General features: G+C 40.4%; 1 protein-coding gene across 1 annotated transcript in view; it reads right to left on the reverse strand.

Annotated features, from left to right (window-relative positions):
• LOC124799883 overlaps window positions 1-17403 on the reverse strand; it is a 190904-nt gene that overhangs the window by 50303 nt on the left and 123198 nt on the right. The window contains exon 9 of the mRNA XM_047262953.1: window positions 2397-2442. Within this exon, the coding sequence (XP_047118909.1) occupies window positions 2397-2442 (46 nt within the window). The remainder of the gene's footprint in view (window positions 1-2396; window positions 2443-17403) is intronic.

Here is a 17403-nt window from a genome sequence, read left to right on the forward strand (position 1 = left end):
TAATCAACAATGTATTGACACGATAAGGCATTTTAAATGCTTTTGTTAATGATCTTATATAGTTTTATAAGCTTTAACACATACTTGAACTTCAACTGTTTTAGACTTCATTACAGTTTATATGCACACCAGTGCTCCCATTTTGTATATATGCTTGTTCAATGCTGCTCATATCACCATTATTTGGTTGGTTTCCTTTGCACATACTACACACAATCCGTGATTTGACAGTTCATTGTTTTACTACTCATTGCACATATCATATTTTAATGACGTCACTATTTTATTAATTCTGCAGCATAGGTATGTTGTGATTCTCAAGGTTAACTCCTTTACATTCATTTTAGCAGACCCGTTTTACTACTTCAGTTCAATCTTTGCACATTTGTTTTTAATATACTGATTTATACATGTATTTTCTTTCAATACTTTGTAGGACACTGCCATCCCACTCTTATTTTGATGTTGTGCATATGAGCTTATTTCACTTCTGAAGATGACAGTTTAAACTGCTGAAACCATGTTTTCTTGTGCAGCTGATGACTGATTTTTATTTCTGTTGAGATACTTTCAGTAATTGTAACCAATCATTGAAGTAACATTGTTATTTAGTACAAATATTGTACTGCAGTACATGTGTAGATTCAGTTTCACTTAAAGTGGTATTGAGTGGTATTGCATGGGAGAACGGTTTCACAGTTAAGTATTAAGCATACTTATTTTTAAATAAATACCGAGGAACTAAAAGAATAACTTGTTACAAAAGAATGGTGGCAGTTATTTCCAATGTTGATTGGGCATCAATTAACCCGGCAAATAGTATACAGATAAATTCTATCAAACAGCTTAAAATGATTAATGGGAAACAGAGGATCTGCACTCACTTAAAACATGCATTTACAACAGAAATAGATTCATTGTAGATTACAGTTGAAACAATGTGTGCTCTTTTGTCTTTTCCCATACTCCTGTCATAATAGGATGGGAGAAGTAGGACAGCTACCATCTGCTACACACTTACTGGCTCTGTGCTGTGAGAAAAGAATATGCTGTGTGCACAGAAAAAATTGACAACCTATTCTCTTTTTCTTTAAAAAAGTATGAAAAGAAATGCTTTTTCTTACCATTAACCTCTTCTCCTTAATCAAGAGATTAAATTTGAAAGAACTGCATTTATTTCTATAGTTCATTGGAATAGCTGCGTCTCTTGACTACAAACTCAGTTGCTAACATTTCTGTCTTTCTAAATAAAGAGAAACATGGTTAATCAACAAGAGGAAAGTATTTACCATCAATAAAAATGTGTGGTTTCATGTACTAGCATTTTTGTCTTTTTTATCATGTGTATATTCTTATTTGCAAGTGATCTGCAACTGGTGGCTGTACCACATACCCTAGTAAATCATTTTGACATATTTAGTGTCCACAGCTCATAGCAAAACTTTGCAGCCATGGTATAACGATGTGTTTTGACCCCTCATGCCACACTTTATTAAAGCTTCCACATATTACTGCATCAAGACAATAAAAAAAATGAAAAGTTTGGAAAAAAGATTTTTGAGAAACTATATGATTCGTTCATTTTCTGCACTTGTTATTTATTAATTATGTTACTAATCACTTTGATTACAATAACACCAGGTTATAGTAACACTGAACATTAATGTTATTACAACCTAAAGTGACTGATAGCATAAATGATAAATAACTGTTTTTAATTAAATAATTTAGATGTAAGGGAGAACATCCATCGTACAACAGGAACATTGACTCATCGACAGGCACACATGTAAGGAGATCAGGTTAGAAATGAGGGAGGGGTGGCAGGAGTATGGGCTAGGAATGCAGCATGTGGGTGCTGGAGCCAGTGAGGTATGGCGTGCGAAGACTACAATGTTGATGCATGGACTGAGAGGGATGGGATGGGGGGATGAGGGGGGGGGGGGGGGTGACAGGGTGGAGGATGGGGAAGTTATTGGGCAGAGAGTGTTCAAACAGTGAGTCAGTGGAGATTGAGGCCAGGAGGATTACAGAAGTGACAGTTGTTTTTAATCAAACATTGACTCCTATGAGTTCGGCTAAAAATGAACTTTAGTTATTTTCAAATTCTGTGTTCTAGGTATTGATCAGGTGGTATCCAGAATATCAGTTACTTAGTTTTTGAAGGTGGTCTTCAAGTCTTTGTGAAAAATGGGAAACTTTCATCTTTAGTCAAGAAATCCGCACGTTCTTACAATTATTACAGATAGTGACACAAATATGATAAGCAAAATGCTACTGCTGCTGTAACAACAAACAATATTGAGCTATAGCAAGGACAGTTTAAAACACAGGTTTCTTGAACTTATTAACTAATGAGATATAAGATAAAAAAGCTTGAAGTACATAGAACTTACATTTCATCAACTTCCTCTTCTGACAAATCCTCATTCTCACAGTCATCTGCAAGGAATTGACAAGTATTAATACAATACTGAGTAATGATGTATAGAAGGCAAACAGAGATGGTAGTTCAGCTTAAGACTTAGTAGCTGCATTGTTAGTTGTCTGAAGCAGGAGATGTGCTTTGTTGGTATACATGATTTTAATTATTTTGAGTCTGACAAACTGAATCTCTGTGAGCATAACCTTATCAAAAGTCTAAGAAACAAATTTATTTTTAAGGAACCTGTAAATTCTATCCATTATTTACACAGAACACTTTTGTGGATGTTGTGGCTTTGGATTTTAAACAACTTTACAATCCTCGAAGTGTAACAGAGATCATGAAATTAAAATAATATCGTTACCAAAGTTACCTCTTGAACTGTCCTCTCCTGTAAAGCACCGTCCTCTACAGGAAATACAGGATCTATCACCAATTGTCCACTACACTATGAATGGCATGCCAGTGGTAGGTATAGGGGCCTGGTGCAGGTGGAAGAGGAAGGGGACAGGGAGGGAGGGTGGGGGGTGGGGGGGTGGGGGCAGTGATCAGTTTGGATATTACATCTATCCCCAGTTCAAACATATGGCGAATTTCAATCAGGAAAATTTGGCAACAAGGGATAGAAAAGTCACCTTGTGCACTCTGTGTGTATGCCTCAGATCCATCCAACTGCAGACAGTGGCAAAAGCCTGAGCAAGTGATGCTTGTCATCTGGGATTCAGGATCATACTTTGATCAGTCCACCAACTGGCAGAGAGTACTGAAAACAGCTTTGCTCACAATTTCAATGAAGCTCTCAATCCACAGTATTGTCTCCAGAACTGACTGACCCCCTCTGGTTCTGAACTAAGTAGGAAGCTTCAACCACTGACTTCAAAGGTTTTGTAATAAGCTAGTTGTGGTTTCTTGGTCTCATGGCCAAAGGGATGAAAATGGTAGGGGTCCCATAAATAGGTCAGCAGTGCACTATACATCGGAGGCTGCCACCTAGGTAGTTGCCTCTGTGTGGAGTGCACATGAAGGATTTTTTGATTAGGTGTCTCTCAATCCAATCCAGATAATGACAGGTCTAAGAGACCTAGCATTAGTGTAAGACTTACAGAAACGGTCAACATAGATGGAATAATTAAAATCCTAGTGATCAAATACCAAATCATTTTGCAACAAATTCCCCAGAGTTTAAAAGCAATCTTAAAAAGCAGTAGCTTGTAATACTAGGTACAGTCAGCTGGTAAAAAGAGAAATTGACAAATGTGGCATTTTTTGTGTAAATCTAAATGTATATAGACAGGATAGGCTAATGGGAAATGGAGAATATGCCACAGTAGTCAAGAAACTGTAAAGGTACAAAAATGCACAACAGTGCAGTGACACCACTCGGGCATACACTGCAGTGAGAGAGACTCTCCCCCCTCCTCCCCTTTCCATCTCTTTCTCACACACGTACACATGCAACAGACTGTCCCTGACCCTGAACATGTAGATGTAGTAAAGTTTGCTATAAAATCCGTTTTCCCACTGGAAATGTTTGACCTTGGTGGCTGCTTGCCCATTCTCAAGTATCTGAAGGAGCAACATAGATAGGTTGACTAATCATATCAGATGAGCCAACAGTGCACACTCAATGAGAATATGGACAATTGTAAGATGAGTACCACAACTGCATTGAGGAGAGTCCTCTTGACACAAAAAGAACTCATAGGTAAGTCTGGTGTGGCTGATACGCAGTCAGCACAGTGTAATGGCACCTTTCCAAGAAGCCAGAAGAAAAGTACACCATATGTTGGTAGTCCCCTTGACAGCTCTCACCTTGTGATGGTCAGGGTAGCCTGCTATTCAATATCTCACATTTTCAAAATTTGATGTTGCAGTTGCAATCGTAAGTCTGTGTCTGGAACTCCAAGTTCAAGTTTGACACCTCTGGATGATTCTTCAGTTAATTTGTCAGCAAATTCACTTCCTAATATACCCACATTGTTTGGTGTCCAGATGAATGTTACTGTCAATCTGGAGTTGTGGAGGTCTTGGATGTTAGCAACCAAAAGCTTTTTGGGGTAGCACTAAGATGTGCCTTGTAAGCAGCTCATGGAGCTGCAACAAACCAGGTAATCCTCTGGGGCAAGAGTTTTCATGTACTACACAGCCTGTAATATGGGGACTAACTCTGCAGTGTATACACTGTATATAATTGGCTGACAATACTTCTCATGCTCCTTTGCATGTGCAAAGAAAGAAAGAAAGAAAGAAAGGTAGGAAGAAAAATTAGTATTTATCATCCCTCCCACAGGTTGGCAATTAGATATTGGACACAAGCTCAGGTTAAGGAAGCATGGGGAAGTAAATTGGCTATGCCCTTTCAAAGGAATTATCCCAGCATTTGCCTTAAGCCATTTGAGGAAATCATGGAAAACCTAAATCAGGATGGCTGGATGAGGAGTTTTCAATCCATCCATGTGGATGTATGTCAAATTTGGGTAGTCACTGAGAAGCAAAAGCAACAGGCATCTGAGAACGGTGCAATCAGCATTTTTCTTTGGGATGCAAAGAGGTACATTTGAATCACAGGATTGGTTACATACCACAGGGAATGCCAAGACGGAACTTTACAAAGACGGATAAGAAAGGGGCAGTTGGCGGCCCTTGAACAGAGTTCCCCATTGTATCTCAGCTGGTCTACCCATTTTTGAGCAATTTGTAAACAGTCTGAACTACTATTGTGAAACAGAGTTGAGTAACACAGATGGGTAGACATCTGAACATTATGCCCACACAGTTCACCAAGAGTTGCTGGTATCTGACCCTCAGTGGTGGGACACCAACTACTTTCAGAAGGGCTATCTACAGGGCTCATACAAAAGGCTCCAGATGCCAATGGCACACCACTGTGGTGAACCAGACCTAACAAGTTCAGTACTGACAGCACAGCTGACCTGTAGGCAAACATGTCCATAGTCCAATTGGGATTAAATAAAAGCTCTATAAAATCACAGAAAATGGTCTTGTGGTCTGTGCCTCAGCAGGTGCTGCTGAGGTATCTGAGGATATTAAGCTCCCTAATGCAATTTGCCTTGAGCTGGTGCACATGTGGTAACTGTGTTAGTTATCTTATTGTGAAACAAAAGACCTGAAAATTTTAGCGATTTCAAGCAACTGGTTACCAACAAAGTTCTGGTCCAGTTGCACAGTCCTGAGACGACAACACAAGTGCATGACCGAAGTTTTCACAAGTGAAAATTGATATCCATGACTCTATATGGTCCTCTGAAGTTGACACATTGTGGTTTGCAATGATGGAGAGCTGTAAGACAGACAATGGTTGTTCACCTTAAGTGATAATGAGGCTATGGGTCCCACATCAGTCATGATACAACTACTTGCAATATCGAAGAGGGTTATGCTCAGAATTGATCTGTGCACAGCTCCACTTTCCTGTAAGTATTGGTCGCTGATAATTGAACCTATGCAGGCCTTGAATCATTGGAGGGGTAGGAAATTCTGGAGAGAAATGGGTAAACAGCCCCAGAAGCCCCTCACACAGTGTAGACAAGATGTGATGGCACCACACTGTATTGTACGTCTTCTGTAGGTCAAAGAACATGGTGATCAGATGGTGGCAATGTGCAAAAGCATAACACACTGCCGATTCCAGATGAATCAGTATGTCTATAATGGAGCGGAACTCCTGAAGGCCACTTTGAAATTGTGATATATGTTCCCTAGCTTCTGGGCACCAACAGAGACATTGGGAAACCATTCTTTCAAATAATTTGCACAGCCCTTTTGTTAGAGAAAATGATCAATAATTAGTCAAAATTTGAGTGTCTTTACCCAGTTCCAGGAAAGAAATAATAACACCCTCCAACCATTGGCAGGCAAACTCCACTTCCTGCCATTGAGAGGGAAACACTCTTCCTGCCAAATACAATTGATAACTGAAGAATCTGTTGTATGCTGTCATTGCTAAAGTGTTTAAGCATTTGGTTATCGATTTTTATAAGGGTCAGGGCCCGTCTCTCAACACTGTTAAAGTGCTGTGGAACTCCCATTCATTAAATAGAACACTGCACAATTCAAAGCCTTCTGTAAGGAAGGCTAAGGAATTTCGCTCCAGTGGGTGTTTCAGAATCAGGAAATTAGCATGGCAGTTACTGCATGTGGACACTTTGGTGAAGTAAGCCATGAAGCATTCAGCAATGACTGCAGGATCAGTACAGATATTGGCATTGAGGGAGATGGCAGGAACTACTGTGGATGATGGGTGGCCACAAATGCAGTGGAGTTTAGTCAATACTTGAGACGATAGCGTGTGGGTTCCCACAGATGATACCATACTGTTCCAAACATTTCTGATTTCTGTTCTTTATTAAAAGCCATGCCTTCAATGCTATTAAATGTTCAGAAGAAGGACGGTGATTATGTTTTCAACTAACCTGCAATGCTCTGACAGCTGCACCTATTTCTTCAGACGGCCATCCCACCAGTGTGTATAATCATGTCAACAGCATCTTGTACCACTCCTAAGACACTCTTCTCTTGACTGGTTTCAGAAGTTGCTTTGGAGGTGGAAGCTTGTCAGTTGGCTTTCTGAAGTGACTGTCGAGGCGCATATTCCACTGGTCGATGTATTGAGAAAAAGAGAGTGATAGGAAAGTGGTCGCTGTCACAGAGGTTGCTATGGATCGACTACTGCATTAAGAGTGTTGTGTACATAGTTCCGTGTAGTCAGCGCGTACACAACTTTCCCACTAGAGCGCGCCCCGCTAAGCACAACAGCGCAGGCGCAACACTCGTCCGTCTCCGCGCTACGAAATGGCGCAGCCTTAGAGACGGACCAAATTCTGTTTCTGCCGATCCGCGTATTAATATGTAACGCAGCCAATGAGATTGCTGCTAACGTAGAACCTTTTCTCCTCGCAGATCACACTCGTGCAGTGATACCTGAACGTGCGAGGTATTATAATGAGTGTACAGACCTTCGATTAGTCAGTCTGCATTTGTCTGCACCAGTCTGTACCAGTCTATAGTCAAGTTTCAGTCTGCGCCTAATAAGATTATCATATTCCTGTACATAGCCATGAAGGTAAATGTATAGACACTTTGTCAAGTATCAGAGATATGTGAGAATAAGATTAACGTACCAAGACCAAAGGAACTTCAGATTGTCAATTGTAAACAGCATCCAGAATCAAGTTACGTAATGTCTATGCTTTTTATTATTTTAATAAATGTGTGTGAAAATTAATCAAGTTCTGTTTAAAGTTGGTCACCATCAATCTGCTACTATAAGTGTGCAAGTGGCATTTCTATCGTCTGACCTAACGGCAGAAGATAAACACGCCACGATAAGACCACGAGACATATTGCTGACACTCGCCAACTTCGTTAGAGCGACAAGTCAAATAATCTGATGGTGTGTGCCAATGTTGTGGGTGTGGGGGAATGAATTTTGACACAATGTTTGCAAAGGCTGTGTTTGATCCATTTCATTGCAGATCATTTCCTGGTACAGCACTCACATCAGTCGGAGGCTTTCCCGTGGGTGCCACCCCACCACAGCAAAGGCTGCCTGGCATATTAGCCGTTGCCCAGAGTCCCAGATTGGGAAGTTACAACTCAGGCACCAGCAGTGTGATGCCTGTACATAATGACTGTGCCCTCCCCCCCCCCCCTCCCCCCACCCAACAACATATGGGCTGCTGCCCTGGATTATAGTTGTGAACATAAATCTAGTCTTACAGTACGCACACCACAAAGGGCAACGTGCTCAGACTGCAGTTGTAATATCTATGGTGGAGTATGTTCTATGGATCATACTGAAATGTGTTATAGTTCCATTGTTACAGAGGCAGACTTTCAGTTCTGAAAGTAAATGCTCAATTGCTTGGCTTCTGCTAGGTGTGGTTTGGCTGCTCCACAGAGGATGATGAGCACTGAAGTCCCCAAGCAGGAGGAGGGGCGAGGCAACAGTCCGTTATAGCTCCACCAGCTCGTAATGTAGTATAGATCTGTCTCGGGGTAGATAGATTTACATACTGTTACCCTGACTGACAGGAAGACATGAATAGGCAAGGCTTCCAATGCAGCAGTTAGTGGCACCTGTTCGTTGAAAGTGTCAGATTGAATGAGGGTGCAGACTTCTCCAGATGCCCTTCCGATGTTAATCCAATTTGTACAGTATGATTTGTAATTTTTAATAGTAGGGAATTGTATGATTTGTAATTTTTAATAGTAGGGAATTGTATGATTTGTAATTTTTAATAGTAGGGAATTGGGATTCAAAGAACCGTATCTTCCGAAGCGCCATGCCAACGACATAGTGAGTACCATTTGTTGACAGAGTTCAGCCATTTGACAATGGTAGCCATTACAGTTCCATTAAAGGAACATCAGAATGGGATCTGAGAAAGCAGTGAAGGGGAAATAGGAATATGAATTACTTTGCTGCACCACCTGAATGAGCCGTTCTTCATCGGTCTTCATGGGCTTCATGGGCTTGACCATGGGAGAGTGGGGATGGTGGATCGAGCAGAGCTGTAGAGTTTACTTTAACTTCCAATTTATCCTTCTTGTCCCTGCGAGACTTCAGTTTCTGTGAGGAGTATCCTGTCTTGACTTCTTGGGTGGAAGAGCACCATTCTTTTCTTTGATCTGCAGTCTGTGGGTATGTTAACCAGTGGGTAGCGGTAGACTGTTGACCTGTTTTGTCCTCTGAGAAGGGCACCTTGGCAGGTGTCCTCTTAGCTGATGATGCGTAGGACGATGCAACTCCAGCTGCACCAATCCTCTGTGCCAATGTTGTGGGTGTGGGGGAATGAATTTTGACACAATGTTTGCAAAGGCTGTGTTTGATCCATTTCATTGCAGATCATTTCCTGGTACAGCACTCACATCAGTCGGAGGCTTTCCCATGGGTGCCACCCCACCACAGCAAAGGCTGCCTGGCATATTAGCCGTTGCCCAGAGTCCCAGATTGGGAAGTTACAACTCAGGCACCAGCAGTGTGATGCCTGTACATAATGACTGTGCCCTCCCCCCCCCCCTCCCCCCACCCAACAACATATGGGCTGCTGCCCTGGATTATAGTTGTGAACATAAATCTAGTCTAATATTAGGTGCAGAAGATCACAGCACATGGCGGATACATTATGCACCACATAAGGCACCCTTCCCCAAATGTCTGAAATTTAGGAAAGTGGGAAAGAGGAGGTCAAATCCTAAAAGGGGACCACAAACAATTATGCAGAAGAGGTTGAGGGAATATTGTGAAACGAGCTAAAACTGATGGGTGTCCTAACAATCACAGAGTCATCACTGTAAAAGCTCCACTAGGTATAAGACTCCTTTAGTCGCCCCTTACAACAGGCAAGGAATAACTGAGTCTATTCTAGCACCCAACACTGCAGGGGAGAACAATCAATTGGAATAACTACAATTCCATAAGTGGTGGGCATAACAAGACATCCTTAAAAACATTACTCATTGCCTTCTCTGTGAAGCAACGTGGAACACACAGCTTAGAAGCCCACTTCTGATGGAAGTGTATAGCATGGGCAAAATAAAACTTGCATATTTATGAAACTGGCACAGTATTCACCCCTGTTAATGAATATGAGAGCTGCACATCAATGAAAATGCTGAAAATTGCGATTTTGATGCCCCCAATCAGTTGCTGTCGTGTGTGCGCACGCGCATCTTCTGCATGCTCTGTACTGAGCACTTCGCCGTGTTGATATGTTTGAGTGACTATGAGGAGCAGATGTGTATGTAGTGACAACTTGGATGCATCACAAAATGGAGCTCACAATAAAACTACGTATTCTTTGTCAAGTGTTACGAAAAGCAAAATTCATGGCGAAGGGTGTGGAATTGTTTGCTCAAGAGTTTAAGACTGCAAGTTTTTTGGCAAACCCTCCAATGAAGTAGGCAACACAAATCTTAGTGGCAAATTGGTTCATAATGGACTCTGTAGCGAATGAGAAGTGTAACTATGTGCAAAGAGCTCGAATACTGGAAATATTGCGCCATACTTTCCTTCACTTGAACAAAGTCCAACAAAATGTCAATGCCATTTATCTGAGCAAGTGGGAATTAAGATATCATCATGTTGAAACATTACTGAAAAGGACCTGCACCTATATCCTTACAAATGTCCTGTTGTGCATGAGTTAAAGCATGCAGAGGGACATTCATGTGTTATCTGTCAGTGATTTCTGAGAAGGCGAGGCCACACCGTTGGGCTCAAGGATGTACTGCACACTTTGTACACCTTTATTAGGCCATTACAACAACATAATGTGCAAGTAATAAGGTGCACTCCTATGGCAATTCCAAGAAAATTGCAAGAGAAGTTTTACATGTCTATTAAGCAATTGATGTATCTGTGCATAGGTGCCAACTGTTAAAGAGTTTGTGATGGTCAAGTGGAATGCTGTCATGGTAGCTCAGCGTGTTTGGTCAGAGGATTACCTGCCCTCTGTAATAAAATAACTGAGTGCATTAATCAATGATGAACTTCAAGTGTCATGGGACAACGACCCTGAACAAATGCAATGTACAATTACCAAGAACAAACTGAGGGGGTGAAAAAAAGAAAGAAAGTGATTAGCATTTGAGCTTTGGAAGATGAATGTGTATGAGGTGACAGTTTGACTCCCGCTTAAACACTCATTTTGTAGTACAAGTGTAAATTCTGTAACACCTACACTATTTGTTCTTGCTACATTAGCAATGTCTCACCTCTTTGCAGGTTAACTGCAAGCTGGTCCTGCCTCTGTGTGAGGTGCAAAGTGATTCTGGGTACCTTACCAGATTGCATGTATAAGGAATCTCTCAAATCATGACAGGCATACATTTTCAGGAAAACTATATGCATTTCTTCATTTACTTGTAGATAGATATAAGCAAGTTTGGTCTAATAATTAAATTTAAATTAAAGATAGTAAGTAATCAAATAATACTAAATTCACTAAAAATTCATGCAAATACACGTGTTACTTTATTCATATTACTTCTCAAACATCATACTAATTAAATAATATGACCACTGATGAAAAAAATACAGATTAAAATTAAGTTTGACTGGGAGTTGAACTGTCGTTACATACACAAGCGTTTTATGGAGGTTAAACGCTACCCACTTGACCACCATGAACTTCAACGTGAGGCACCTATGCACAGATAGATGAATTACGTAGTTGAAGCATAAAACCTCTCTTGCAATTTTCTCGTAGTTGACAGAATAGTGCACACTGTGCTGTTTTAATGGCCTACTAAAGGTGTACAAAGTTTGAAGTAAATCTGCGATCCCAACATCGGGGCCTCCCTTTGTCAGTGAAGTGGAATCAAGACTTTTGGATCTGCAGCTTTTCATATTTTCAAATAAGGTCTGGTTCAGCCTGTCAGGGTATGTGAAATCACAGATATAAGCCATTATGAATCAGGAAACCCTTGTCAGTGGTTTGAAGAGCCACTGCATAGTCTCAATATTAGTCTTTGGTACACAGTGTCTTGAACCCCATACTGTAACACCATCTGTTAATGCAAGCTGGTATGACCAGGAACTATTTGATCAATATGTGGATCAGTTTGCAGAGAACAAACGACTGTATGGATATTTTCAACAAGATTGAGCAACAGAATACACCACTTAGAAAACCTTGTTGCCAGAGCATGAGGTGTTCAATGGGAAGACAATCAGCAGAAGCTGTCCTTTCTCCTGGCAACCTTGACTGTGTGATCTCTCTCCTTGTGATTTTTACCTGTAGAGCAGATTGAAGGATCAGATGTACTCCAATAATTCTCTCACACTGGAAAAGCTTCAGCAGAACAATGAAAAAATTATTGCTGCTATGCCTCAGACACAACTGCTATGCACGTCTCTCAGTTCAATAAACTGAGTGCAGTGCTGCATCGACATCAATAGTGGCTATTTCCAGCATCACTTGTGATGTTCCTTAACCCTCTGCTACACGCACGTGGACAGAGAGTCTGCATTGCGTTTTATACCATTTATGTGATGTTCCTTAACCCTCTGCTACACGCACGTGGACAGAGAGTCTGCATTGCGTTTTATACCATTTTCATGAACAATTCTGACATTACAGTTGGCAAACATAATAGTATATTCGAGTCTGGATAACATAAATAAAACAATGAATTCGTAAACACAATGTATTTCAGCATCAGTAGTGTACATAAAATATTTTAACTCATAATTTACCCGTAAACCAATAAGAACATTTATTGTACTTGCTGAAATTTACGTTCATTCTGTTTTTTCACTGTTTTTCTTTATGAATATTAACCAATACTTATCTTAAGTAAATTAGTTCAGAAACTTTTTCAGGAAACTATAGTTTACAGCCTCACTGTCAATTCGAGTAAATCACTCGTGGTCGTTGCCATTTTCACCGCATTCACTGCACAGATATGCACCCACATGTTCCAGGCATACAAATTTATTGCACACATTGCAGGAAAATCTCGTCGGTCTGTTTTTTTGGCATGAACTTTTAGACAGTCTTTTCTGGGAATTGTTGAATCCGAATTGCTCTTGTAAATTGATTCCAGCAATATTTAGAAAAGAGGAAAAAATTATAAATGGCCATCTTCTGGTAATTCTTGTCACAGAGTATGTACATTTCATCTCATCAACTTTGTCCACACCAGATTTAGTCTCGTTGTAAAATGTTGTTATTTCCAGCTTGCACTTTTGAATCACTGTCAATACTGTCATCATCATGTAAAGTAGACAGTACCAGAACAACCTCGTCTTTCTTGGGTTTATATGAAACCAGTGTCATATTCTTCCTAAATGCAAAAATGCTGGATTCCACAGGACGACCTTTTGCTACTGTCATAAATGGAGGAATTTCATGTTTATTTTTTCGAATTGTTCCAACCATTGTCAGCTTGTCATTTTCCAACAAGTCAGCCGCAAGTGGAATTGATGTGAACCAATTATCACATGTTACATTTCTGCCATATTTGGATATGCATTTCACCATTCTTTTGACAATAGCATGAGGCGTGTTATCACAGAGATAAGGCCCATCCACTTGCATTCCACAGTATATTTCTAAATAACTGGCATAGAACATCCTTGCATCTGTAAGTGCAACCATTTTTATACCATATTTTGCTGGTTTTGATGGAATGTATTGTATAAATCCACATCTGCCTCTGAATGCATCCAGCATTTCATCTACTGTAACTAGTTCTGATAAACTATAATGTTTCTTGCAGTTTTCATTGAATTGATCTATCAAGAATCGGACAGCCGTTAATTTGTCTGTTTCCTTCTGATGAGCTCTGTTTCTGAAATCATCAAATCTCAGACATGCCAGCAAGAAACGAAAATGGTTTATGTCCATTGAAAGTCTGAAGTACTCCACTCCAGTACCATCTACAGCCCAGAGATCTAGTAAATTTGTGTGTGATGTTCGTAGCACACCCGCCAAGAAAAGGAGTCCTAAACAAGCTTTGATTTCTGTAATGTTAGTGTCTGCAGCATCTCTTTCTCTGGAATATTTAGAACAGATGGTAGCAATGTAAATATTAGTGGAGCGAACAATTTCTTCTAAAATGTCATCTGTGAAGAAAAGTTGTAAACAATCAATTGGACGCTTGGCATTTTTTGCTTCAACTATGACTCCCTGTAAATGCTTGACAATATTATGTTGAGGTCTTCTTACTCTTCTGTTTTGGATTAGAGGTCAATGGCTCCATTGCATATCATCTTTCCCAATATACAAGTCAAATTTTTCGATAAAATCCCTTTCGTCCAGCGACTGTTCACTATCTGAATAGTGATCACTTTCGAATATTGACTCCAGATCACTACATTCTTCATTACCAAGCTCTTTGTCCAACCACTGCAAAACCTGATCGTCATCTACCGTTCTTCTGAGAAAAAAGAGTGTATAACTTATTTCACTAATCGGTACCGAGCGAGGTAGCGCAGTGGTTAGACACTGGACTCGCATTCGGGAGGACGACGGTTCAATCCCACGTCCGGCCATCCTGATTTAGGTTTTCCGTGATTTCCCTAAATCGCTCCAGGCAAATGCCAGGATGGTTCCTTTGAAAGGGCACGGCCGACTTCCTTCCCCATCCCTCCCTCATCCGATCAGACCAATGACCTCGCTGTCTGGTCTCCTTCCCCAAACAACCCAACTAATCGGTGTTGGTCAATGAAAAGGGTCATAATTGTATGATAGTTTGGATAATAAATAAATAAAAGAAGTTTCTAAACGTAACTGTATATGTTTTGTAATATTAAAGGAAGAAACCTCCTTACCTGCAATACACCGTAAAAGAACTGATGATAGGACCGCGCCACACGAATGCACACACGCGGACTGACACTCTGCACCTCACGAGACTGCTGCTTCTGGCAATAATGACTAACTGCAATTGTTGCCAATAATTCATTACGGAAGGAGGGGAAGGTAGAAAAAGCTGCTAATGGAAATCTTGAATTTATCAGTGACTGTTGATGAAAAGATAAAACTGCTGACTCACAGTCTGCGGTGCGTGTAACGGAGGGTTAACAAGGTTCATGCACACACCAGTCTTATTGTAAATATTTTCTGGGTCAGTTTTATTGTTCCCACACTGTATTAGGACTTATGGTAAAAATTAGACCTGACCTCTTTGAGGACGTCCATGTTGAAACCATGAGACTGTTATAGAAACGTGGTTATTAAAGTACAAACAACAGCTTCAAAAAGTAGAAAGTTTCCCAAGTTCAGTACTGGGTTTAGAAGCAGTTATGTCACATCTCAAAGAGTGACTGAACTCATTTGTCTCTGTGCAGTAACATGTAGAAGAACTGTAGCTAAAGTTTACAAGAATAGTGAACCATGAACTGTATAGATCTGTATTGATGGGAGTGACCCTCTACAGTATACAGTCAGTGTAAAGAAATTTCTAAAGAAATAGCAACTTCTGCGCAATAGATGATAATGAAAGCATAGAACTATTGATAGAGAGGTGCAGAATGAAAAGCATTTGATCTTCGATAGGGTTGTGCCTGCACCCACCAGTGATTTCAACAGCAGGATCTCACGTAAATATCCATCAAAAAACTTTTAAAAAATCCTAACATAACTCAATGATTCACATTTGGATCTGATCAACTCATACAAATGCCATGGTGTAATAATTGGTAAGGATATGAAACAGAATCATAAAACAGACCATGTCATAGGTAAGATAAGTGAAATACTTCAATTTATTGACAGTGTACTTGCAAAATGCAGTCAGTCTATAAAAGAGACTATTTACAAATCACTTGGGACTCTGCATTTCAGAATATTTCTGAAGTGTGTGAGACAAATACCAGATAGGAATAAAAGGGGATGCTGAATGTATACAATGAAAGGTGGCACGAACAGACACAGAATGTTTGACTCACTTGAGAGAGTCATGGAAATGTTCTGGCATATTCTCGATGATAAGATGCCACTTATACCACCAAAGACTACCAGCAAAGTTTCAATAACCAGATTAAATGAAGAATCAAGAGATATTCTTCAGCCACCTAAGCATCACTCCCATAAGCATAAGTACTTTTAGCATGCGCAGAGACATTTAACAATTGATATTTCTTGTACAGTATCCTTGTTTTGATGGTGCTTAACAAGAAATCAGTTCTGCATTTGCTGCTAAATATTAATTAGTCCCATGACTAATTATGGCATGGCTACCAGCTTGCCATTCCTTGTAAAATATCTTTCAGCCTGACGTGCAGCATCAGCACCAAATTTTTTTCACTGGCATACATTGAAAGTGTATTTCTGTTATCAAATTTTACAACCATTCTTGTGTTTCTGTTTAAAATACATGCTGTGGTGCTGACTTACACCCACATATCACACATTTTCAGCAGCTAACATTCCACATACATCACCACTAACAGTTTATATCAACAGTCCAAGTTTGTTTAACACATAAACCTCTGTTTTCCATTCTCCCACTATCACTCTGTCATCATTCTGTTTCAGTCCTCTCCTTTGCTCCAAATACTCTCCTCCACTTCTTTCAGCCAACTATCATTTATTCTTCCCCCTGGTGTTTTGCTGTGAACCTAAATTCATATATCTGCTTTGGAAGTGTATCATGTGTCATTCTCTTTACATTATTGTACCACTTAAGCCTTGTTGATTCTATCCTTTCCTGTAAGGTTGTTTCCTTTACCATCTTCCGTATCTTTGAAGTTCTCATTTATCTATATTTGTTATGCCCACTCTGCTTCTGTGAAACTTCATTTTGCACGCCTGTATCTTGTTTGAAACCCTTTTATTCACTGTCCAAATTTCAGAAGTGTACGTCTGGATAAGAACACAGTAGTACCTAGGGATTTTTCTCTTGTCATCCATGAGCATCCCTATCTCGCATCAAACTCCTTAAACTTCTCAGAACTGCTACTGCTTGCCTATGTCTCTCATTGACTTCATCTTCCCCTGTTTCTTCCTGATCATGTTGAACTCACTCTTCCTCACATTAAATTTTCAAATAATGGAAGCTCCAGGCAGGAATAACAACAGTGTAGGAAAAGACAGATTGCTATCTATCATAAAGGAGGCACATTAAGTTGCAGGCAGGTGCAATTAGTAGACACTGGCTTACCTAAAGCTTTTGGCCATAGCCTTCATCAGCAAAAGAAAAAACATACTCCATTCATATATACACAAGCAAGCACATACCTCACTCACACATGACTGCCAACTCCCATATCTCAGGCTAGAATACAACTGTCACGTGGGACGCAAGCAGCAGTCTGGAAGGGGGGGGGGGGGTGATAGTAGTGTATGGGTAGGGAGAAAGACAGATGCTATCTGGTGAGGTGTGCAGGGACTAGAATGCCAACAGGTGCAGCATCAGGTGGTTGTGGGACAGGGAGTTGGGGGGGAAAAGGAGCGAAAAAGGAGAGGGGTGGGGAAAGATGGGTGGGTGTGTTGGTAGAGGGCAGT

The sequence above is a fragment of the Schistocerca piceifrons genome, chromosome 1 (assembly GCF_021461385.2).
Source record: "Schistocerca piceifrons isolate TAMUIC-IGC-003096 chromosome 1, iqSchPice1.1, whole genome shotgun sequence".
NCBI classification, from domain to species: Eukaryota; Metazoa; Arthropoda; class Insecta; order Orthoptera; family Acrididae; genus Schistocerca; species Schistocerca piceifrons.